This window comes from Siphateles boraxobius, unplaced genomic scaffold, assembly GCF_051911475.1.
Source record: "Siphateles boraxobius isolate OS27281-9 unplaced genomic scaffold, OSU_SipBor_1 22, whole genome shotgun sequence".
Taxonomy (NCBI): Eukaryota; Metazoa; Chordata; class Actinopteri; order Cypriniformes; family Leuciscidae; genus Siphateles; species Siphateles boraxobius.
The window spans coordinates 31,449,027-31,472,109 of NW_027508833.1; the positions used below are offsets into that span (position 1 = coordinate 31,449,027).

Genomic DNA, 23,083 nt, shown 5'->3' on the forward strand with positions numbered 1-23,083 from the left:
CAGATGGATCTGGATAAATATTGCGAATGTTCTGATCCAATCTGACTTCTGACCTGTAATGCAGCCTGAATCATAATTATACACTGTTCGTTCGTTGGCCATAGGAGAACTGGCCCCCGACTGAGCCTGGTTTCTCCCAAGGTTTTTTTCTCCATTCTGTGATCTGATGGAGTTTTGGTTCCTTGCCACTGTTGCCTTTGCTTTTGACTTGCTTAGTTGGGGACATTTAATATTCAACAATATTATTGATATGCCTTACTTCAGGTGGACGATGATGCAATTTTCTCCTAGAAACAAACTTTTTTGTATTATTTTCATGTTATCACTGTGAAGCTGCTTTGATATAATCTTTATTGTAAAAAGCGCTATATAAATAAAGCTGACTTGACTTTTAGTGTGAAGATTATGGATTATTATGACATTCCATACACAACCTTTTGAAAAAAAACTTTGTTTTGGAATTTCAAAGCATAGTTTTAGAATCATGCCATTCGGCCCAGAGCCTTCTATTTCATCTGTTTATATGTGTGTGTGTGTGTGTGTGTGTGTGTGTGTGTGTGTGTGTGTGTGTGTGTGTGTGTGTGTGTGTGTGTGTGTGTGTGTGTGTGTGTGTGTGTGTGTGTGTGTTTGTGTGTGTGTGAGAGAGAGAGAGACAGACAGAGAGAGAGAGAGAGAGAGAGAGAGAGAGAGAGAGAGAGAGAGAGAGAGAGAGAAAGAGTAAGAGAGCTCTGGTTCTCATTGAGCTTGGCATTACACCCCAGACAAAACAATTGCCAGGCCAAAAAAACAGATGGAAGAGCGCAGTACAGAGTAGGAGGAGAGAAAAGAGAGAGTTCAGGTTTGCACAGTGACTTTAGATGTTTTCCACCAGAGGTAGGTGTGTGTGTGTGTGTGTGTGTGTGTGTGTGTGTGTGTGTGTGTGTGTGTGTGTGTGTGTGTGTGTGTGTGTGTGTGTGTGTGTGTGTGTGTGTGTGTGTGTGTGTGTGTGTGTGTGTGTGTGTGAGAGAGAGAGAGAGAGTGTGTGCATCCATGCTGTTAATGGATTGCTAATTAAGGACTTCTCAGATGAAGCCAGGAGAGGAAATGGAGGAGTGGAGGGCCAGGTAAGATGAGACGGTAGAAATAGATTATCAAATGAGGAGAGAAGCTTGGGGGGGGGGGGGGGGGGTCGAGGGGTAAGAAAGGTATGTGTCAGTTTGATAGTGCGAGAGGGAATATGAAGAGAGAAGAGAGAGAGGAAGGAGGAAACGAGATTAAAAAGGCACCGAAAGAAAGATCATAAGAAGGGACACTCTGGTAAGAATTTCTACACTAATTTAAAGAAAAAGCAAAGGATTGAAAGGGTGATTCTGTCAGTACAACTGCTCTGTTAGTGTAACTCTATCTGCTCTGAGCCGTAAAACATACAGTAATGACTTCCCAGTGATGGGGCCACATTCTACACAGACACACACACACACACATTTCTAATGAGCACTCCGGGGCTTATACACAATACTGTGAGTTATTTAAAGAGAAGAGCGATCTGACGGAATCAGCTTTGATCAGGAGTAATGCCTTGAGGACTGTTGTCTCGACATTTATAAGTATGATCTCACTTTTGTGTGTTTTTTTTACATATCAGATTGATAGGATAGTGCAGATCTTCATACATGGATATTGTTTTTACTGAATGTCTTATGTGCAGTGTTCATTAGTTCTGTTTTCTTTTTGAAATGAAGTATGTCTCTCAGGATGTCCTCAAGAAGATTCAAATCTTTGGTAGAGAATGATTAATTTTTAAACAATCTTCTTCCCCTTGTACTCATTCTGAGTAGTTTTAGTTTGGAGAAATAAACTTTATACGTCTTGAGTGCATTCTGGGTGATATTTTGAGATCTTGAACTTTAAAAGTCACCTGTTGAACACATGTTTCAGATCCATAAACATCCTTCTGTGAGCCATGCACCTGCTTGGTCATCTGTTGTTCTTGACAATGGCCTTTCACCTTGTTGTTGTCATGGTAAGTCGTTTATAGCTGCTATGGTGAGAACATGTTGCTAATGTGCTCATATTTTAAAAATGAAACAATGATAAGTAAATATTAAGTAAAGCAACTGACAAATGCTTTTTTGAAATGCAATTTCAAATTTACATGTAAAAAATGCATATTTATTAAAATATAATTTTATTGGTATTTAACATTTTATAATATTAATTAAATATTTAAAAATGTGTATTTGTCCATTTTAATAATAATTTTTTTCGTGGTATTTAACTACATTTTAAAACATGAATTAAACAAGCTGTTGTAGGGTTAGAAGTCTAATTAAAAAATCACTTGTTCATGATTGAATTGTCAAATTAATCATTTTAATTTTTAAGTGACACTATAGTACATATGCTGTGCAAATCACACAAGCAAGAAAGAGTGTGAATATATTCAAACCAACAGCATGATTCGATCATCTCCTATAAATATAATCCACAGTCTGGAACAACAAAAGGTTTGTTTTTCTAGGATTTGTTTTATTCTGAAAGTTTATATAAAGTTTATTACAAAATACTATCAGTACAAAAGAGGTCATTTTGAAAGAGTTAAAGGTTTAAGAGTTAAGCGTGAAAGAGATAAAGGTACAGAGTTTAAAAGTGAGTGAACAAAAGACTCTAAGTGTGTAAAAAAATCTAAAAGCTTTCACACTTACTGTGCTGTAATGGTGAACAGACTGCTGTAAATGTGCACATTCCAATCTTTCTCTCTCATTCTTCTCTACATCTCTCTCTCTATCTCTCCCTCCCTCTCTCTCTATCAAGAGTTTTTCTGCACACATGCTGTTGCAATATGACAATCATCCATCAAGTCCTAAACATGCTCAATCATTCTCTGATATATTTGAAACTCAAAGATCAAGAAAAGCACTTATGACAATTGAAAAATAAATTACAGCTCTTTGTTGTTTATAAAAAATAAGAGGTTGATGACAAGACCATGATTGGGTGGTCCAGGCACCCCTGTAGAGGAATATTGTCATTATGGTTCATAGTCCAGTGATCATATATTAAGTGGTCAAGTCTGAACTATTTGAGGTTATTTTACAGTTTTAGGGGCCATTCATATAGGAAAGACATGTTCTCAAGATGTGAGGCTTGAAGGTTTTAAAAAGTAGAAACTTTTTAACACAGACTCTTAAAACTGTGCCAAGCTGAATTATATCACGGAGATGCATCACTAAAGTTTAAAAGTTCGGGGTCAACAAGTACTCTTTAAACTGATTATAAGTTCAGTAAATACATGAGTTGTTTCAGTAAAATCTATATTTCAAATAGTGCTGTTATTTTGATATGTTTGTTCATCAAATAATTATACTGCAAAATGTATTACAGTTTCCACAAAAACATTAAGCAGCACAAGTTTTTTCAACATTGATAATAATAAGAAATGTTCCGTGGGCACCAAATCAGCATATTACAATTATTTGTGAAGGATCATGTGACACTGAAGACTGGAGACTGAAAGACAGACTGAAGACTGAATATTTAAAATTGTGTAATATTTCACAATATTACTGTTTTTACTGTATTTTTGATCAAATGCATGCATGTCTTGAGCATAATTTTTTTAGTATACATTTTAGCATAAATTTTAGAGCAGTTTCGTGTATCAAAAATGTCCTTCTCACCTCCTAGCTTAATTTTATATACACAGGAAATGTAACAATATCACAGACAAGTACAAGAACGCATCCCATGTGATTGCCCTTATTTGTGTGTGTTTGGGTGTATAAGTGTGGAAGAGCCCAGCGTAAACAGAGGCAGGCTGAAGAAAGGTTAAGGCCATATTTGGGCAGAGTGGATTCAGGTGAGACAGTTATTCAATGACACTTATTTTATGAGTGGTTTTGTACATTATTTATTCAGTATAAAATTGTGCTTACTATTTTTACTACTCCCTCTCTCTCTATTCTCATCCTATTTTTTTCTTTCTTTCTCTCCTATTCAGAATCACTGTGTCAGTTGTTGAAATGTCACAGTCCTATTGGTTCCTTGTGTCAAGTAGTAAAGGAGGGGGGAGTTCTTACCCCTAAATGTGTGTGTCCAAAGACCTGCCCACGGTAAGACCAAGGGCGTAGATTTGGTTTGAACATTGGGGGGGTTGAAGTTTGGGTATGCCTCCTGATATTGTGATCATGGTATAAATAATGGGGGGGTTGTAATGCATAGATTTAAATATTGGGGGGGTTATATCCCCCCCATCCCCCCCACAAATTACGCCCCTGGGTAAGACACACACACACACTGACAAATTAATAACAATTTTCTTAGACACTTGAGCTGATTTCAATGCCAAGCTACTCAAAGTGAGCCAGCGGCATGAACAGTGAGGCTCAGTGTCATGATTAAGAACAGAATAGTGACGTAAGAGACTCCTTACGGCTCACAGATTCCTTGGAATCAAACCAGCAGCTCAGATATTTACTGGTATATTCGCTCTGTGCACTCAGTCTTTAAAGCAGATAAAGGCCACATGAAGGAAAATAAAATAATAGATGGGCTTGAGGGCTGTAACACACCACAAATATTACTTTACAACTTAAAAAAGATGCTTATGTAGTTTAAAAGAATATTATAACACTATATATTAAAACATTATATCCTTCAAAAGCAGTTTTTTTTTACAGGTTAATAGACTAAAATAACCAATTAAACCGTTTTAAAATTAATGTTAAATCTAGCTTTACTTCTTTCTACATCAAATGGCGATCCAACACAATATCAAAATTACTTATCATCCAAAAGTAATCAAAAATGTCCTTAAATATTGAAATGCATTAATATTACTGTACCTTGAATTGCATAACTTCAGCAATGTCCAAAATTGTTAACATGTTAAAAAAAACGTTTTGGTTTCTAAAAGTTTCTTTTGATGGTTTAATGCCAGTTATTCACAGCTCAAACAACATTGAGGTCATCACAAACAATTTTTTATCGTCAGTGCAAGTGAATATAATGCAGTCTATATTTTCTTTTATCTTGTGTAGTTTTATTCCTGTTTTTAATATCACACAACATGTCCATTTTGACATCTGCTTAATTTGGCTGCCTGTGATCTCAACAACAAACGATATGAAGAGCATTTTCTCGTTCCTTTTACGCTCTTTTTGCACAATTATGGTTAGTTATATTTTATTTGCGTTTAGCATTGTAGTCCATTTGTGTGTGTGTGTGTGTGTATGTGTTGTTTGCAACAGGCAGGGGGCACCAGTGTGCAGTGTTTTGGGGAAGACATACAGCAACGAGTGTCTGCTTCACAAGGAGGCCTGCCGCAAAAAACGGCGCATTGGCAAGGCACATAGTGGAGCTTGTCTGGGTAAAAAGGCACACGCAAAAACTTATTTCATTACAGTTGCATTATACTTAAATGCACATTCATGAGTTGTGTGATGTGGTTTCTCTGTCAGTGAGCGGGGCAGAGTGTTCTCAGGAAGAGTTTGGTCAATTCCCGTACCGTCTGCTGGACTGGTTCTTACTCCTCAGCAGAATGGGAGAGAGATACACACCACCGGCACCCTCGCAAATATGCCTTACACACACACAGCGAACCCAGCTCGCACAGGTTAAGAAACACATGCCACCCATAGATCATACACACTGCATAGCCTACTAGGCACGCTTTTCATACCGCTTCAGCACACAAGCACTAATACAATACTTTACAACATGTGCTATTGTGTGTATGTGTGTGATGCTTTAAAAATTTGTCAAAAGTCAAAAGTAACTTTTGGTCCATCCCTTAGGATAATAAACTTTGTTGGTATAGTAAAATAGTAACAATGTTTTTTGGCGGATTGATTACCACATTTATAACCACAAGTTTACTACAAATACCATGGGTAAATGTATAAACAGCCGCTAAAGACCTCCTCTCTCCACCTACTGATCGAATGCGTAAACATTATGGGAAGCACGCTAGCCAGACGAGATTTAAACTTTGTCGGCTGAAGACCCAAGTTTGAGTACGAAAAACGTACCGCACAATGTACTGTCACCACCATTCCTGATTTCTAACACTCACTCACAGCGTTCGGCGTGATCCTGCGGCTATTAGAGCAGAAACAAAACTGCTCTCCGTATGTTTTTTCTGTCTTTTCAGGTTGCGTCCATATGTAAATTGCACAAGATTATTTTGAACATTAGATCGAAAGATCTGAAGAAGCCCATACATTTACTCCCCCATAAACCCTCATCTTGAAGAAAGCAGAACAGAAGTGGTTGAAAGTGGACAAAAAAGACAGATTAAAACACCAGGTGTAAATGGGAATCTGTCTCCCTCGACTACTTGGGAACCGATCAACGAAAACGCATCTTAAAACCAGGTGTAAGCAGGGCCTCAGACCTGTCCATGCTGATGTCGGGTAGTTGGCTTTTCAGAGTAGCTTCTTTTAGCCACTCTGATCTCATTTGGAAATCTGTTTCTGGCCTGGTTAAACCAGATTTTATCCCCACTTCTGTAAGCATATTCTTTGGCATGATGAAGCTGTTTGAGTTTCCCGGTAAACCATGGTTTATCGTTTTTGAATGATAAGAATGTCCTGGTAGGAATGCATGTATCCTCACAGAAACTGATAAGTAATGTAACAGTGTCAGTGAGCTTGTCCAGATCAGTGGCTGCAGCTTCAAAAATCTGTGCAATCGTAGCAGGCTTGTAAATCCAGCTCTGCTCCATTAGTCCATCTTTTAATTTTTCTTATTACAGGTGTAGTTGATTTCAGTTTCTGCCTGTAGATCAGTATAAGATGAACTAGACAGTGATCAGAGAGCCCCAAAGCTGCACGTGGCTCAGAGTTATATGCATTCTTTATTGTGGTGTAACAGTGATCCAGTATATTACTGGCTCTGGTGGGACATGTTATGTGCTGTCTGTATTTTGGCAGTTCACAGGAGAGATTTGCTTTATTAAAATCCCCAAGAATTATTAAAAGAGAGTCTGGGTACCTTTGTTCCATTTTACTACTTGTTCAGCCAGCTATTGCAGCGCTGTGCTAGTAGTTCATCTGATTCTGATCCTCCAAGTTAATTTAAGGTTTACTTTTATTTACATATCTTTCATCAACGCACATGTCAGTTATGATAAGGATGCTTGCTTGACATAATAATAATAATAATAATAATAATAATAATAATAATAATACATAAGTCTTATATAGCGCTTTCCAAGGAACTCAAAGACGCTTTACAAATGAAACAAACAAACAATGATGAGAGTGCTATTATAGATTGTAGGCGAGCTGAAACAGGTGGGTTTTGAGCAGTTTTTTGTAGGTGGTCAGTGAATCCGAGTTTCTGATGTGGATAGGGAGTGAGTTCCAAAGGGTGGGGGCAGCGATGGCGAATGCTCGGTCCCCCAAAGTCCGGTGCGTTGATTTGGTGATGGGTTTGAGAAGGCCCAAGTCGGCAGAGCGAAGGTGTCGGGAAGGGCGGGGATGCTGTAAGAGGTCTGTGAGATATGGAGGTGCCAAGTTATTGAGGGCTTTGTAAGTGATGAGCAGAACTTTGTAATGGATGCGCTGTTGTACAGGGAGCAAATGAAGCTGTTGAAGAACGGGGGTGATGTGGTCTCTGGAGCGGGTGTGGGTGAGGAGACAGGCAGCGGAGTTTTGAACGTATTGCAGTTTTTTTATATCAGAGGATGGGAGGCCATATATGAGACTATTGCTGTAGTCGAGTCTTGATGTAATGAATGCGTGGATGAGAGTTTCTGCAGCAGATATGGAGAGGGTAGGGCGTAGACAAGCAATATTTCGTAAGTGGAAAAAGGCAGTTTTGGTTATATGACGGATGTGGGGCTTAAATGTGAGTGTGGGGTCAAAAAAGAAACTAAGATTACGGATCTGGGGAGAGGTGGTAACTGTATGGCCATCAAGGAGAGAGTGAAATCTTTGGAGGCGGGGAGGAGTGATTTGGGACCAATGACAATGATTTCCGATTTATTGCAATTGAGTTTAAGGAAGTTGGCATTCATCCAGGATTTTATTGCAGAGAGGCAGGTTTTGATGGTTAATACTGTAGCAGGAGTAATGGATCTGGTGCTGAGGTATAGTTGTGTGTCGTCTGCGTAACTATGGAATTTTAATCCTTGATTATGAATGATAAGTCCAAGGGGAAGCATGTACAGAATAAACAGAAGGGGACCTAGCACCGAGCCTTGAGGGACTCCGTGATTGACAGGTATGGTATGAGACGTACAGTTGTTGATGGATATGAATTGGGATCTGTTGGTAAGGTAGGAGGAGAACCAGGAGAGAGCTGAGCCAGAGATGCCAAGATGTTGTAGGCGTTGTAAAAGGATAGAGTGGTCAATGGTGTTGAAGGCAGCAGAGAGGTCAAGCAGGAGGAGAATGGAGAGAGAACCCGAGTCAGAGGCGAGCAGGAGGTCATTTGTTACTTTGAGTATTGTAGTTTCAGTAGAGTGATGAGTGCGGAATCCAGACTGAAAGGTTTCGTAAAGCTGATTGGAGAGGAGGTGATGTTTTAGTTGAGAGGCGACCGAGCGTTCCAAGATTTTAGACAGGATAGGTAGGTTAGAGATTGGGCGGAAGTTGTTGGGGTTGACAGGATCCAGGCCAGGTTTTTTAAGTATTCGTGTGATGGCTGCAACTTTGAGGGAAAAAGGAACTGTTCCAGAGGTGAGAGAGGAGTTGATGATAGCCATGATGAGTGGGCTGAGGTCAGGGAGGCAGTGCTTGACCAGTGCAGATGGAATAGGGTTCAGTGGGCAGGTTGTTAGGTGGATTTTGTTAAAGTGGGTAGTAAGATTGTTCTCTGTAATGACTGATAAACAGGGGAGAATGATTTGAAATGGAATGGATGAGTCAGATTGAGAGTCTGTGCTGGGAGAAATGTTCACAGAGAGCTTGGTGAATGCTGTCAATTTTTTATTTAAAGAAGTCGATGACATTATTGCATTTGTCCATGGTGAATAAATGAGTGATATTGTCAATGAGTTTGAGTAATGTATTAACTGTAGCAAACAGAGTCCGGGGGTTTGAGGATCCAGAATGAATGATCTCAGAATAAAAAGCTGTGCGGGCTGATGTGAGCGCTGATCTATAATGATGGCTATGGTCCTTGTAGGCTTGAAGGTGTACAGTGAGTCCAGTTTTCTTATGTAGGCGTTCCAGTTGTCTGCGTTCTTTTTTGAGTTTGTGCAGTTCAGGAGTGAACCAGGGAGCAGAGCGGGAAAATGTAACTGTTGCAGTTTTCACTGGTGCGAGAGTATTTAGGCTGGATGTGAGTGTGCAATTGTAGTGAGTCTGTGTATGTGAGAGTGTCAATATTAAATCCAGTAGAGCAGACCAAGTCCAAAGTTTGTCCATTGGTGTGCGTGGGGAAGTTGACATGTTGTACGAAGTAAAATCTGTGTATAATGTCCAAGAAATCCGTAGTGGGTTTGGAGGTGGAAGAGTCGATATGGAAATTGAAGTCACCTACGAGTAATATGGTTGATGAAGTTGTACAGAGTTGAGTTATAAATTCTGAGAAATCTGATAGGAAGGAAGAATTGGGTTTGGGAGGGCGATAAATTGTAGAAATAGTCAGAGGAGTGGGGCCTAAGAGTTCAAATGAGAGGTGTTCAAAAGAAGGAACAGATGGGATGGGGAGAGGGCGAAGCTTGAGAGTTTGTCTGTCGATGACAGCAATACCACCGCCCCTGCCTTCAGGATTGAGGTTGGTCCATGTATGAGAATCCAGTGGGGGTGGCTTGGTTGAGGGAGAAGTAGTCATGGGGGTTTTGCCAGGTTTCAGTTAAACAGATTAAGTCTAATTGTGAGTCCAGGATGAATTCGTTGAGAATGATGCTTTTATTGTTAAGAGATCTTATGTTCAATAGTCCAAGCTTGAGAGACTTTTGTGTTAAAGGGGATAATGCAGAAATGGGAACTGACTGGAGGTTGAAATGGTTCACGTGACGTTGGCTCTGATGACGTTGTGCGTTGCTTTTTAGATGCCGGGACGCGGAAGAGAAGCAATGAGGTGTTGCGCCGATGCTTTCATTCCCGGTGGATATGTGTATTAAGTTTCTACGGGAGCCTCTCTGGATGTAACGGTGGCGTTGAAGTAGTCCGAAGGTTTTTATTTCAGCGGTGAGCTCCGGAGTAGCCGATGGATAACAGTTTAGCTGGAGTAGCTGTTTAGCTGAGTACTGGAAACCATGAAGTTGTTAGGGAGTTTTGCAACCAAGGAGGCAGGATGGAGAGCAGAAAAAGAACTAGATCCAGGTACTGCATCACCGGGAGGAAAGATTGAGTCGTCTTGGGCAGGAGAAGTTAGCGTTGCCGCCCGAAAGCGCGGGTGTTAACCCGATCGATCCAGCGGCGTTGCCAACTATACAATCCGTAATCCCAAAACGCTGCCGATCCAAACTGGGTCGGGTCGTTCGATAGCAGAGACGTGCAGGCGAAAAAGGTCCAGGTAAGTTAAGCAGTTTTGATTCAATAAGAGAATCTTATTTGTGAGAATCAGTGAGGTTCATTCTCATGTGTAACGCATGCACATTTGAGCTTCCACAAGAACCAATGTGGTTTGTTCTCGCGCGTCAAGCAGGTTCGGTTAAGCTTCTGTTTATGTTCGCTGATCAATGTTTATGTGAATAATAGCCTAAATTCAATCTATTCATCATGTAAAGCGATTGTGTCTCTTTAGAAAATGTGGACTAAACCACTAAATTCATATGGATTCGTTTTACAATTGAAAAAAAAAAATTTGAAGCATCAAAGTGGTAGTTACGCAGCTGCCAATGGAGAGTATAAAACTGGGTCAGATTTTGTGTTCGTAAGATGAATGAATGTCTTACGTGTTTGGGACAAGTGTGAGTAAATGATGACAGAATTTTCATTTTTGGGTGAACTAACCCTTTAAATGATAAGCTATTTACTTACAAAAGCGGTTTATTCAGTGTGAAGCCTCTCCTCCATTGAAATCCATTACAAAATGGCCTCTTGTCTCTTTTCCTGCGTACCGCAGCATTAGCAGGCGTTTCGCTTTCCTCGGCTAAGGTTGCTGGTTTGCCTTCAAGTGGGTTTGGTTTTACTACCAATACCAAAATTAGGCTAAATGTAATTGTCATGAGTCTGGTAGTCTCCTGTCTCCCTCTTCTGGTCACACACACCCATTACCTCACGCACCTTCAGTACTCTCAGCTGTTTCTAGTTATACCCTCATTACACTCACTCCTTCACACCTGTTCTCTCTTCTCCCTGATTGTTTGTGCTATTTCCTGCTCTCCCTTTTCCCTGTTTCTTTGCCAGATTATTACATTCTCTACACATGCAAGAGACAACTTACTACCTGCTGCATCCATCCTGTCCGAGTCCTGTCCGAGTCTTGTCCGTGTTCTATCCGCCATCCAGCCTGGCTCAGGTCGGTCTTTATTTGTTCTCTATTAATCTCTGCTCTACACTCTGTCCAGCCCGCCTGCTGCAGACGATCGCCCAGAGCATTCATCTCTACTATCTGTAGTACGCTCATTCTCTCGAGGGGATCAGAGAACAGCGCCCGCCGGTTCCTGTTCACAGACTGTTTGCTGCTGTCTACTTTAAGGAGAGACTCTATTATTTTTGTTATTGGAGCGCCAGCATCTACGGCTACCTTTCTGTTGTTTATCTTGAAGGATTTTTCTGTTGGACTGAATTTATCTCTCGCTATTAAAGAGACTGTTATCTGCAAATCGCTTTTGGGTCTTACCTTTCCACATTACAGAATAATCTGGCCAAACATGGACCCAGCGAACACGAGCCCGATTCATACAGCCGTTGAACTGCAAGGAGCCATGCTTGGCAAACATGATGAGGAGATTACCGCTGCACGTCACGCGGTTCAGACACTGACTGCCCAACTCACTGATCTGTCTCTACAGGTGCAGCAGCTCAGGTGGGATCCTCCGGTTCCTCCAAGGTCATCAGAAGCCCCAGAGCCCAGAGTAAATAACCCCCCATGTTATGCCGGTGAGCCCACTCAGTGTCGTTCGTTTCTCACGCAGTGTGAGGTTGTTTTCTCCCTTCAGCCGACTACTTACTCGAGGGAGCGAGCCCGGGTGGCTTACGTCATCTCCCTCTTGACCGGACGCGCTCGTGAGTGGGGCACCGCCGCCTGGGAAGCTGAGGTAGAATTTACCACTTGTTTTGATTTATTCAAGGAAGAGATGATACGTGTGTTCGACCGTTCTGCTCATGGTGAGGAGGCGTCTCGCATCCTTTCATCTCTCCGCCAGGGAAGACGGACTGTTGTGGATTATTCTATTGAGTTCCGCACCCTGTCAGCCACCTGTGGATGGAATGAGCCAGCTCTTGTCGCACGTTTCTTAGAGGGGCTGAGTGCAAACGTCAAGGATGAGGTAATCGCCCGCGAACTCCCTACCCGTCTTAACCCTCTCATCGAGTTAGCCATCCGTGTAGAGAAGCGGTTTGATCTCCGCCGTCGCACCAGAGGATCGGATTCCTTCACTCAACCGGCTGTTTCGACTATCTCCGCTCATCTTTCCACCAACCCAGAGCCAGAACCTATGCAGCTTGGTGGTCTCCGCATTTCTGCCAAGGAAAGGGAACGCCGCGTCATCAATCGTCTTTGCATGTATTGCGGGGCGGCCAACCATTATGTTTCTACATGTCCGGTAAAAGCCAGCGCTTGCCAGTAGAGGAGGGATTACTGGCGAGCGCTACCTCTCTGATCTCTCCATCGAAGTCATGCACCATCATTCCTGTAATCCTGCACTGGTCTGACTCCTCCGTTTCTTGTAACGCTTTGATAGACTCTGGTGCTGAGGGGAACTTCCTTGACGAGACTTGGGCACTTAAACAAGGTATTCCTCTGAAGAGACGCGAGGAGGCCACTCCTCTTTTTGCCCTAGATGGTAGTTCCCTTCCTGAGGTTCATCTGCAGTCCATTCCCTTATCTCTCACTGTGTCAGGCAACCATCACGAGTCTCTTTCTTTTTTAATTTTTCACTCCCCTTATTCCCCAGTTGTACTAGGACACCCCTGGCTAGTTAAACACAACCCTCACATTGACTGATCCAATAATAATATCCTCTCATGGAACCTGTCTTGTCATGTCGAATGTCTATTGTCTGCTAATCCTCCTGTTTCCCCCGTCTCTGTGTTTCAGGAGGAGCCGGGTGATTTGACTGGGGTTCCGGAGGAGTATCACGATTTGCGGGCGGTCTTCAGTCGTTCCAGGGCCACTTCTCTCCCTCCTCACCGTCCCTATGATTGCAGTATTGATCTTCTTCCCGATACCACGCCACCCCGCGGCAGGCTTTTTTCCTTGTCTGCTCCCGAGCGCGGCGCGCTAGAGAAATACCTTTCTGAGTCGCTTCGCGCTGGTACCATAGTTGCTTCCTCCTCCCCAGCCGGCGCAGGTTTTTTCTTTGTTAAAAAGAAAGACGGCTCTTTGCGCCCCTGTATTGACTATAGGGGTCTCAATGACATCACCGTTAAGAATCGCTATCCCTTGCCGCTGATGTCATCCGCCTTTGAGTTGTTGCAGGGGGCAAAGGTCTTCACTAAATTGGATCTGCGTAATGCATACCACCTTATTTTCGCATTAAACAGGGAGACGAATGGAAGACTGCGTTTAATACCCCGTTAGGTCACTTCGAATATCGGGTTCTTCCGTTCGGGCTGGTAAACGCTCCCGCTGTCTTCCAAGCCTTAATTAATGACGTCCTAAGAGATATGCTTAATGTCTTCGTCTTTGTGTATCTTGACGACATTTTGATCTTCTCCCCCTCTCTCCAGGTTCACGTACAACACGTACGCTGAGTCCTTCAGCCCCTTTTAGAGAATCGTCTTTTTGTGAAGGCGGAGAAATGTACCTTTCACGCTCGATCAGTCACCTTTCTAGGCTCCGTTATTTCGGCAGAGGGCATTGGTATGGATCCCACTAAGGTGCAGGCGGTCACCGATTGGCCAGTTCCTGATTCTCGTGTGGCGCTTCAGCGTTTTCTTGGCTTTGCGAATTTCTATCGCCGTTTCATACGTAACTTTAGTCAAGTAGCTGCGCCCCTTACTGCTCTCACTTCTGTCAAGTCGCGTTTTAAATGGTCAGAGTCTGCTCAAGAGGCTTTCGATCATTTAAAGTCACTATTTACATCCGCCCCCATTCTTGTGACACCAGAGATTACTAGACAATTTGTGGTCGAGGTCGATGCGTCTGAGGTAGGCGTCGGAGCCATTCTTTCCCAGCGCGTTGCTGCGGACGGCAAGATTCACCCTTGTGCTTTCTTTTCACACCGTCTCTCGCCCGCGGAACGCAACTATGATGTCGGTAATCGGGAACTACTCGCCATCCGTTTGGCTTTGGGAGAGTGGCGACAGTGGTTAGAGGGGTCCACCGTTCCATTTGTTGTCTGGACTGACCATAGAAACCTAGAATACATCCGCTCCGCTAAGTGTCTAAACGCCCGACAGGCGCGCTGGGCTTTGTTTTTTGGTCCTTTCGATTTCACGATTTCCTACCGCCCAGGTTCTAAGAACATAAAACCCGACTCTCTCTCTCGCATCTTCGATTCCACAGACGTCCCCTCGACTCCCGAGGTGATCGTTTCGCCAAGTCGAGTTATTGATGCTGCTATCTGAGGAATCGAGAGACTAGTTAAGCGCGCTCTGTCCCGCTCCGTCGCTCCGCGTAACGTTCCTAAGAATCTTCTTTTTGTGCCTGTTACTACTCGTATGGCAGTACTTCAGTGGGCTCACTCCTCTAAATTGACTGTCCATCCCGGCGTTAGGGGCACACTCTCTACCGTTCGTCAACGATTTTGGTGGCCCACTCTCGAACGAGATGCTCGACGCTTCATTGCCTCGTGCACCGTTTGCGCACAGACTAAGTCTAGTAATTCTCCACCAGCTGGTCTCCTTAGACCTCTTCCTATTCCGTCTCGTCCGTGGTCTCATGTCGCTCTTGACTTTATTACTGGTCTTCCCTCGTTGGCCAATAATACCGTCATCCTGACCGTCGTGGATCGATTTTCTAAAGCCGCACACTTCATTCCTCTCGCTAAACTTCCCTCTGCCAAAGAAACAGCCCAGATAATGGTCACTCACGTGTCCAAGATTCATGGTCTCCCTTCAGACGTCGTTTCGGATAGGGGTCCTCAATTCACCTCTCAGTTCTGGAGGGAGTTTTGTCGTTTAATCGGTGCGTCCGTCAGCCTCTCTTCTGGTTTTCACCCCCAGACTAACGGTCAGGCTGAACGCACCAACCAGATCGTCGGTCATCTTCTGCGTAGCTTAGTCTTCCGCAACCCCTCAACTTGGGCCGAGCAACTGCCCTGGGCCGAGTATGCCCATAATTCTCTGCCGACGTCCGCTACTGGCCTTTCTCCGTTCCACTGCTGCTTAGGGTATCAGCCTCCTCTGTTCTCCTCTCAGGACGCTGATTCTAATTTGCCGTCTGTAAAGGCTTTCATCCAACGTTGTAAGCGCACCTGGAGAAGGGTTAGATCAGCCCTCTGTCGTTCGAGGGTTCGCACTCAGAGAGCCGCAAACAAGCGTCGTGTCAGGAGCCCTAGATATATTTGTGGCCAGAGAGTGTGGCTTTCCACCCTCAATTTGCCTCTCCAGGCCACTTCCCGCAAGCTGGCTCCTCGTTTCATCGGACCTTATCAAATTTCTAAGGTCATCAGTCCTGTCGCCGTCAGATTGAAACTTCCCCCTAATCTTCGTCGTGTTCACCCCGTTTTTCATGTCTCTTGCATCAAACCAGTCGTGCGCGCCCCTCCTCGCACCCCCCCTCCTCTCCCGCTTCGTGTCGAAGGAGCCCCTATTTACACCGTTCGCAAGCTCCTTGATATGCGTCGTCGGGGTCGTGGACACCAATTCCTAGTGGACTGGGAGGGGTATGGCCCTGAGGAGAGAAGCTGGATTCCTTCCCGGGACGTCCTGGACCGCTCGCTCATTGATGATTTCCTCCGTGCCCGCCAGGCCCCTCCCTTGGGAGCGCCAGGGGGCGCTCGTTGAGGGGGGGGTACTGTCATGAGTCTGGTAGTCTCCTGTCTCCCTCTTCTGGTCACACACACCCATTACCTCACGCACCTTCAGTACTCTCAGCTGTTTCTAGTTATACCCTCATTACACTCACTCCTTCACACCTGTTCTCTCTTCTCCCTGATTGTTTGTGCTATTTCCTGCTCTCCCTTTTCCCTGTTTCTTTGCCAGATTATTACATTCTCTACACATGCAAGAGACACCTTACTACCTGCTGCATCCATCCTGTCCGAGTCCTGTCCGAGTCTTGTCCGTGTTCTATCCGCCATCCAGCCTGGCTCAGGTCGGTCTTTATTTGTTCTCTATTAATCTCTGCTCTACACTCTGTCCAGCCCGCCTGCTGCAGACGATCGCCCAGAGCATTCATCTCTACTATCTGTAGTACGCTCATTCTCTCGAGGGGATCAGAGAACAGCGCCCGCCGGTTCCTGTTCACAGACTGTTTGCTGCTGTCTACTTTAAGGAGAGACTCTATTATTTTTGTTATTGGAGCGCCAGCATCTACGGCTACCTTTCTGTTGTTTATCTTGAAGGATTTTTCTGTTGGACTGAATTTATCTCTCGCTATTAAAGAGACTGTTATCTGCAAATCGCTTTTGGGTCTTACCTTTCCACATTACAGTAATATCTATTTACCTTAAAGTGGAATGTTTTCCTCGACATCTCATGATTTCGGTGCACACGAGTTCCTGAACATGATACATGATGGGATACACTCAGCCTCAAATACCGCTCCAAAGAAAATTTGATTATAAATTTATGATTTAAAAACATTTTTTTAAATGACAAAACATTTTTTAAATGAAACGCATGCATGGTTGGATCTCACACTAAAAGATCAATAACATGCATGTAGAAAATACATTTAAATTTCATGCTGACTTTAAGTGTTTGTTTGAGACACCGCTCTTCTAAAATTGAATTCAACCGGTTCTGGTACCGGTACAATTCACTGGTACTCAAAGTACCAGACATCCCACCTCTCTCAGAAGTTCCGGGAGTCTCCCACATATTGCGGAGTGGCTCCTTGACGCCCGCAAATTATTCACAATATCCTGGAAATCCAGCGAGCAAGAAAGAGAAGCCCTGTTTCTACCTGGTATTAAGATGTGTTTTCAGTGATCTGATCACAAGTGGTCGGGATCTCAGTATATATAATAGGGGATAGGGGATCTTCTTATCAATTCAGTTGTAAATTTGTGATAAAAGCATCAAGTCCTGACCTTTTTTCTTTTGTCTTACATGGTCTCTTTTTTCTCCCTTTTTCTTTCAGAGGAGGTTTGCTCTGTTGGATCGTAACAGGGACGGGAAGCTAAGCAGGAGAGATCTGAGAAAGCTTCACTATAAGCAGATGCCACTGGAGCACTGCGCTCAAAGATTCTTCCAGTAACACACACAAAGAAAATGACACCAGTGCCTATAGACACACACAATCACCTCACCACTGTGATTTTGTGGTGTTTTCTCCTGTCTGACCTTCTCTGTATTTGCATAATATTACTGCAAACCCTCCCCAGCATCCTTCTGATTATAGTACACATGCCTTCAGGGTGTCACCCACCCCTCTCTCTTATCCTCTTTCAATCTCTCTCTTCTCTCACTCATCCACTTGATCTCTCTCTCTCTCTCTCATTCAGAGCTGTGAATGCTTATAGCCTTCCTACTGTTCTAATGTGAGTGGTGTCCTTTACGGCTGATAGCTGCAGTGAGAGAAGTAGAGGGATTTAGAAATCAAAAACGAGAGATATGCAAAGAGAGTCCACTTGTAGAATTCAATAATATGGTTTGTGTGTGTGTGCAGGTCATGTGACAAGAACAAGAATAAGAAGGTGACCCTGAGGGAGTGGACATCCTGTCTGGTTAACCGGTCAGAACGCTGGTTTCAGGATTTCATGTGTAAGTCTATATTTGTTTCATCTGAATATGAAATTCTCATGTGTAAGCATGTGCAAACACTTACACACACACACATCAATGTGTCCATTTTTCCTTTTTCCGTTTAACCGCAGCCATGAAGATGGGCTCACCAAAGCTGTGTCCTGTCCTTGACAACAACCTTTTAATTTAGATGTTTTATCTGTGTGGAATCATATTGTAAAGTACTGATGGAACAGAATCCTTATCCGGTCCGTTACTGATTATCAAAATCTGTAATTGTTTGATTTTTTTTCTATATAAATTATTAGAAATCCATATAGTATTATTCATTTTGTTATATGGAGGTATGGGAACAATATGAAAAGTCGGGGAACACATTATAAACCTTGTCAGCTTGACTAATGAATATTAATTAATTAGGTGATAAAACATTCTCATAGCAGTTATATGATGGGAACAGCTACATTATCATTCCTATGTTCTCCAATGCTGCATTTATTTGATGAAAAATACAGTAAAAACTGTATTATTGTAATAACTGTTTTCTATTTGATTATATTTAAAAATGTAATGTATTCCTTTGATAGCATTTGTATATTGGTCTTATTACAATGATTTCTGAAGGATTCATAAAGGATTTCTAATAATTCAGCTTTATATATATACAGTATATATAGGATTATGGGTTATAATAGATGCTTCACCCCTGCTATATTTATAAAAGAAAATGAAGTCATATGTTGCTCATGCTGTTATTTACCACATTTTTGAAAAGTCTGTATCCCCTGAGATATGTTGATAGATTAGGGTAAGAAAAAAGGATTATCCATAGTATTGGCAATGAGTGATGTTGCAAGGTAAACTGGGACCCCTGTACCGGTTATAGCATTATTGTGCATTTCGGGGTTGGCAGTAGAAATCTCGTCCCAGTACGGGGGGCCCTTATAGGTAAATCCTTATAGGCCATCGTGGCCTCTGAGCCCCCTGTACACAGTCCCCCTTGTTTGCCGAAATTTTAGGACACACATGCAGTATATTTTGCATATTACATTTTTACTTGTATTTGCATCAAATAAATTACAGCAATATTGATGGCTTTAGCTTTTATACCCTATAGGGCAATGTATCCTGGGAGATACGACTCATAAAATCCAAATTATATAAGATATTTCAAAAATTCCTTTGGATATGTTTTACTTATGTAAGTCGGATGATATAAAAAGTGTCATGAAATTATTTTTTGCTGATCATTTTCCACTCTTGCCCTTTTAAGGGTTAAAGCCTGATAAAATTGGAACATAATAAAAGTCTAAGCATTCCTGTTACTTTTTTTTTTTTTTTTGCTTTTTGGATGTTTTTGTTTTGTCTGTGTTTTGTGACTCACTGCTGCAATGTAGTCAACAAAAACTGTTTTTTGAGGGACAATGGGCATGTATCATGGATCACACAAGCAATTACTGCAGAGAGGGAAAGAGAGAGAGAGAGAGATTGGGCTATAACCTTAAACAGAGGGATGGAGTGCAGATTAATTGAGGGGTGGTGTTTAATAGGAGAGAGATGGATGGCCCATGAGAGAGATAAAAGACTACGTGAGCAGGGATGAGAGGAATAGATAATATGGCAGAGAGAGACAGAGAAAGGGGAGGACACCAAAAGAGAGAGAGAGAGAATCTCGTAATGCACTCACAGAATGGGAAGGGGAAGGGGAAGGGGAAGGGGAATGGGGACAAGTTACAGTAAACCATTGCAAATGGAGGAGAGAAAATAGATTGAAGCATGAAAAATGGATCAGAAAGAGAGATACACAGGGGGAGGTGTGTGTGTGTGTGTGTGTGTGTGTGTGTGTGTGTGTGTGTGTGTGTGTGTGTGTGTGTGTGTGTGTGTGTGTGTGTGTGTGTGTGTGTGTGTGTGTGTGTGTGTGTGTGTGTGTGTGTGTGTGTGTGTGTGTGTGTGTGTGTGTGTGTGTGTGTGTGTGTGTGTGTGTGTGAGAGAGAGAGAAAGAGTTGCAGAAGGGTTTGATAAAGGGTGGGAAGAGATTGTTAGATGGAAAGTAACTAAATGGCATCCCACCACAAAGTAACTTCCCCTTCCAGTACATCATTGATGTCTTCCACCTTTCCAAACACTAAACGCTTCCAATAATTTCTGCCAAGTGTGAAAAATTGATTCTCAACATTTGAAAACAAGTATATTGAGTTTTCCATGTATATATGACCCCAGGAAGAGCAGCACAATAATCAGATCTCATTACATTTGTAGCTTTTAAAGTGGGTTTGGTTTCCTGTAGCTGTATAGTGCAGTCAAGAATCATCTCATCTGGCAGCCTCTTCTGCATTGTTTTGGCTTATGGTGCGGTTTGATATATGTCATTGTGTGGGATCACTCTGTGTTGTGACATTTTGGGGTTATGTTGTCTTTAATTTGTGCTGTGTTTTTCTTGTGTCTTTGTGTTCTTAATACACAATGTAGTTTGGTCCTGTGTAGTCTTTGGAAATGTACTGCTCTGTGGAATACCTAATTGGCCAGTTATAATATATATTTAGTATATAGGGCATTTATTTTAAGCATAAAAGTGTTGATAGATAACTAGGAGCTCAGGTAGAATATGAAAACTAGTAAGAGACATAAAAATCAATTCAAATTTTCATGTCCATATACTTTTAGTTGCCATGGAAGATTCAGTTTTTAAGTAAGACAGACCCCCCTACACCACACCCAAAAAAAGGAGTAAGGAGAATGAGCGCCAAAGATACAAGGCGAGGGACAATAGTAGCTGGACTCTGCTGGAAGTTTGAATGGAGTGGTTTTGTGGCTGTGGCTTGGGAAAAGCTCCTTTGGAGCTTTACGAGAACTTCAGAAGCTTTACTCTGGAACATGTTTTGCTGTTGCATTTATCGACTTGGAGTCATGAGAGAAAGTCTCACCGGTAGTTGTAGGGGGACGGTGGTCCATTGGAGTGAGCTTTGGAGGGGGGGGGGGGGGGTAGGAGTAGAGGGGAAGTCACTGAAGTGAAGGTTAGATGGAGAAACGGAGCTCCTACGGGAGTGTAGTTGAAGTCACTGCTGTGCCATTGAAGGAAAGGTTAGCCAGAGAAACGGAGCTCCTGCGGGAGCGGAGGGGAAGCCACTGCTGCAGGAGTGGAGGGTAAGTCACTGCTGTGGCAGTAAAGGAAAGGTTAGATGGAGAAACAGAGCTCCTGCGGTAGCGGAGGGGAAGTCACTGCTGCGGCAGTAAAGGAAAGGTAAGATGAAGAAGCGGAGCTCCTGCGGGAGCGGAGGGGAAGTCACTGCTGCAGGAGTGTAGGGGAAGTCACTGCTGCGGCAGTAAAGGAAAGGTTAGATGGAGAAACGGAGCTCCTGCGGGAGCGGAGGGGAAGTCACTGAAGGAAAGGTTAGATGGAGAAACGGAGCTCCTGCAGAAGTAGAGGGGAAGTCACTGTAGGAAAGGTTAGATGGAGAAACGGAGCTCCTGCAGGAGTAGAGGGGAAGTCACTGAAGGAAACATTAGATGGAGAAACGGAGCTCCTGCGGGAGCAGAGGGGAAGTCACTGCTGCAGGAGTGGAGGGGAAGTCACTGCCGTGGCAGTAGATGGAGAAACTGAGCTCCTGCAGGAGTAGAGGGGAAGTCACTGAAGGGAAGGTTAGATGGAGAAACGGAGCTGCTGCGGGAGTGTAGGGGAAGTCACTGCTGTGCCATTGAAGGAAAGGTTAGATGGAGAAACGGAGCTCCTGCGGGAGTGAAGGGGAAGTCACTGCTGTGCCATTGAAGGAAAGGTTAGATGGAGAAACGGAGCTCCTGCAGGAGTAGAGGGGAAGTCACTGTAGGAATCGTTAGATGGAGAAACGGAGCTCCTGCAGGAGTAGAGGGGATGTCACTGAAGGAAAGATTAGATGGAGAAACGGAACTCCTGCGGGAGCAGAGGGGAAGTCACTGCTGCAGGAGTGGAGGGGAAGTCACTGCTGCGGCAGTAAAGGAAAGGTGAGATGGAGAAACTGAGCTCCTGCAGGAGTAGAGGGGAAGTCACTGAAGGGAAGGTTAGATGGAGAAACGGAGCTCCTGCGGGAGCGGAGGGGAAGCTACTGCTGCAAGAGTGGAGGGGAAATCACTGCTGCGGCAGTAAAGGAAAGGTAAGATGGAGAAGCGGAGCTCCTGCGGGAGTGAAGGGGGAAGTCACTGCTGCGGCAGTAAAGGAAAGGTTAGATGGAGGAACGGAGCTCCTGCGGGAGCGGAGGGGAAGTTACTGCGCGGCATGTTTTTAAGAGCAAAAACGCGTTCTGTTTGATCATCCCTTATGCCTGTAACTCAGACGTCAAATTATTTTGTCAAATTGAACAGATAGTGAAACTAAAGTGCTTCTCCTCATGCCAGCTAATGAAGACAATGGCGCAGTGTTTAAAGATTATTTTCCGATGACTGACATCAAAGAATTTACCAGTATTTTCATGCTGATGTGTAAATGGTCTCTTAACGGTAAAAAGCCAGAACCCTGTTGCTTGAGTGAACAGCATATTTGTGTATTTACCTGTAAAGTCATTCTAGTCATTTTACGGTAATTTACCAGGATTGGTGTGTGAAAGGGGCTATTGATAATAATAAGAAATGTTCTTTGAGCAGCAAATCAGCATTTCAACCACAGAGCCGCAACCCTGATGAATGGAAAGTCTGGGTCTGTCAAAAACACTGCGAGAACAGGCTCAATGGTCAAAGTAGCCCATCTAGTGCATATTTGAATAGAAAAACTATTAAAAAGTAATCACGTCATCTCCATAAGAACTTTGATTGGTCCAAAGCAGACTTCTTACGTCAGGGCGTCATGACTTTGTACATCCTCATTCCAGTAATCTTAATTCCGTGTTCACACAGAGCACAGTTGCTGCTTAATATTTTTGTGGAAACCGTGATACATTTTTAATATATTGTTTTATATAGTATTTATTCTTTGATGAATAGAAAGTTAATCAGAACAGCATTATATTGAATGCCCCCTCGATGAAGTAGCCTATTCATTTTTTTTAAAATCATAGAGTACCCCGAAACCTTTGAACGATATGTAAAATAAACTTGTTGACAGAAATGCACTTTTAATTGAAGTCTATGGAACAATTGTATGTTTGCCCCATACACTTCCATTCCAGTGCATTAGAAGAAATTATTCTGTGCTAATGTCAACAGAACTTAACTTGAAT

General features: G+C 43.1%; 1 protein-coding gene across 1 annotated transcript; it reads left to right on the plus strand.

Moving 5' to 3' along the window:
• Positions 1–1,207: 1,207 nt before the first annotated feature.
• On the plus strand, positions 1,208–19,222 carry sparcl2 (SPARC-like 2). The gene is made up of 9 exons (XM_077239654.1): positions 1,208–1,296; positions 1,918–2,002; positions 3,766–3,838; positions 3,980–4,091; positions 5,229–5,347; positions 5,439–5,593; positions 17,293–17,405; positions 17,821–17,915; positions 18,029–19,222. Exons 2-9 carry the CDS (start codon positions 1,943–1,945, stop codon positions 18,085–18,087), a joined length of 786 nt encoding a protein of 261 aa, XP_077095769.1. The 5' UTR covers positions 1,208–1,296; positions 1,918–1,942; the 3' UTR covers positions 18,088–19,222.
• Positions 19,223–23,083: the final 3,861 nt, after the last annotated feature.

Bases quoted from the DNA above. Each gene is read 5' to 3' on its own strand.
- sparcl2 (XM_077239654.1), top strand. From the start codon at position 1,943: ATGCACCTGCTTGGTCATCTGTTGTTCTTGACAATGGCCTTTCACCTT. The intron at 4,092-5,228 runs GTAAGACCAAGG...TGTTTGCAACAG, and splicing joins TGTCCAAAGACCTGCCCACG to GCAGGGGGCACCAGTGTGCA. The intron at 5,348-5,438 runs GTAAAAAGGCAC...TTTCTCTGTCAG, and splicing joins ACATAGTGGAGCTTGTCTGG to TGAGCGGGGCAGAGTGTTCT.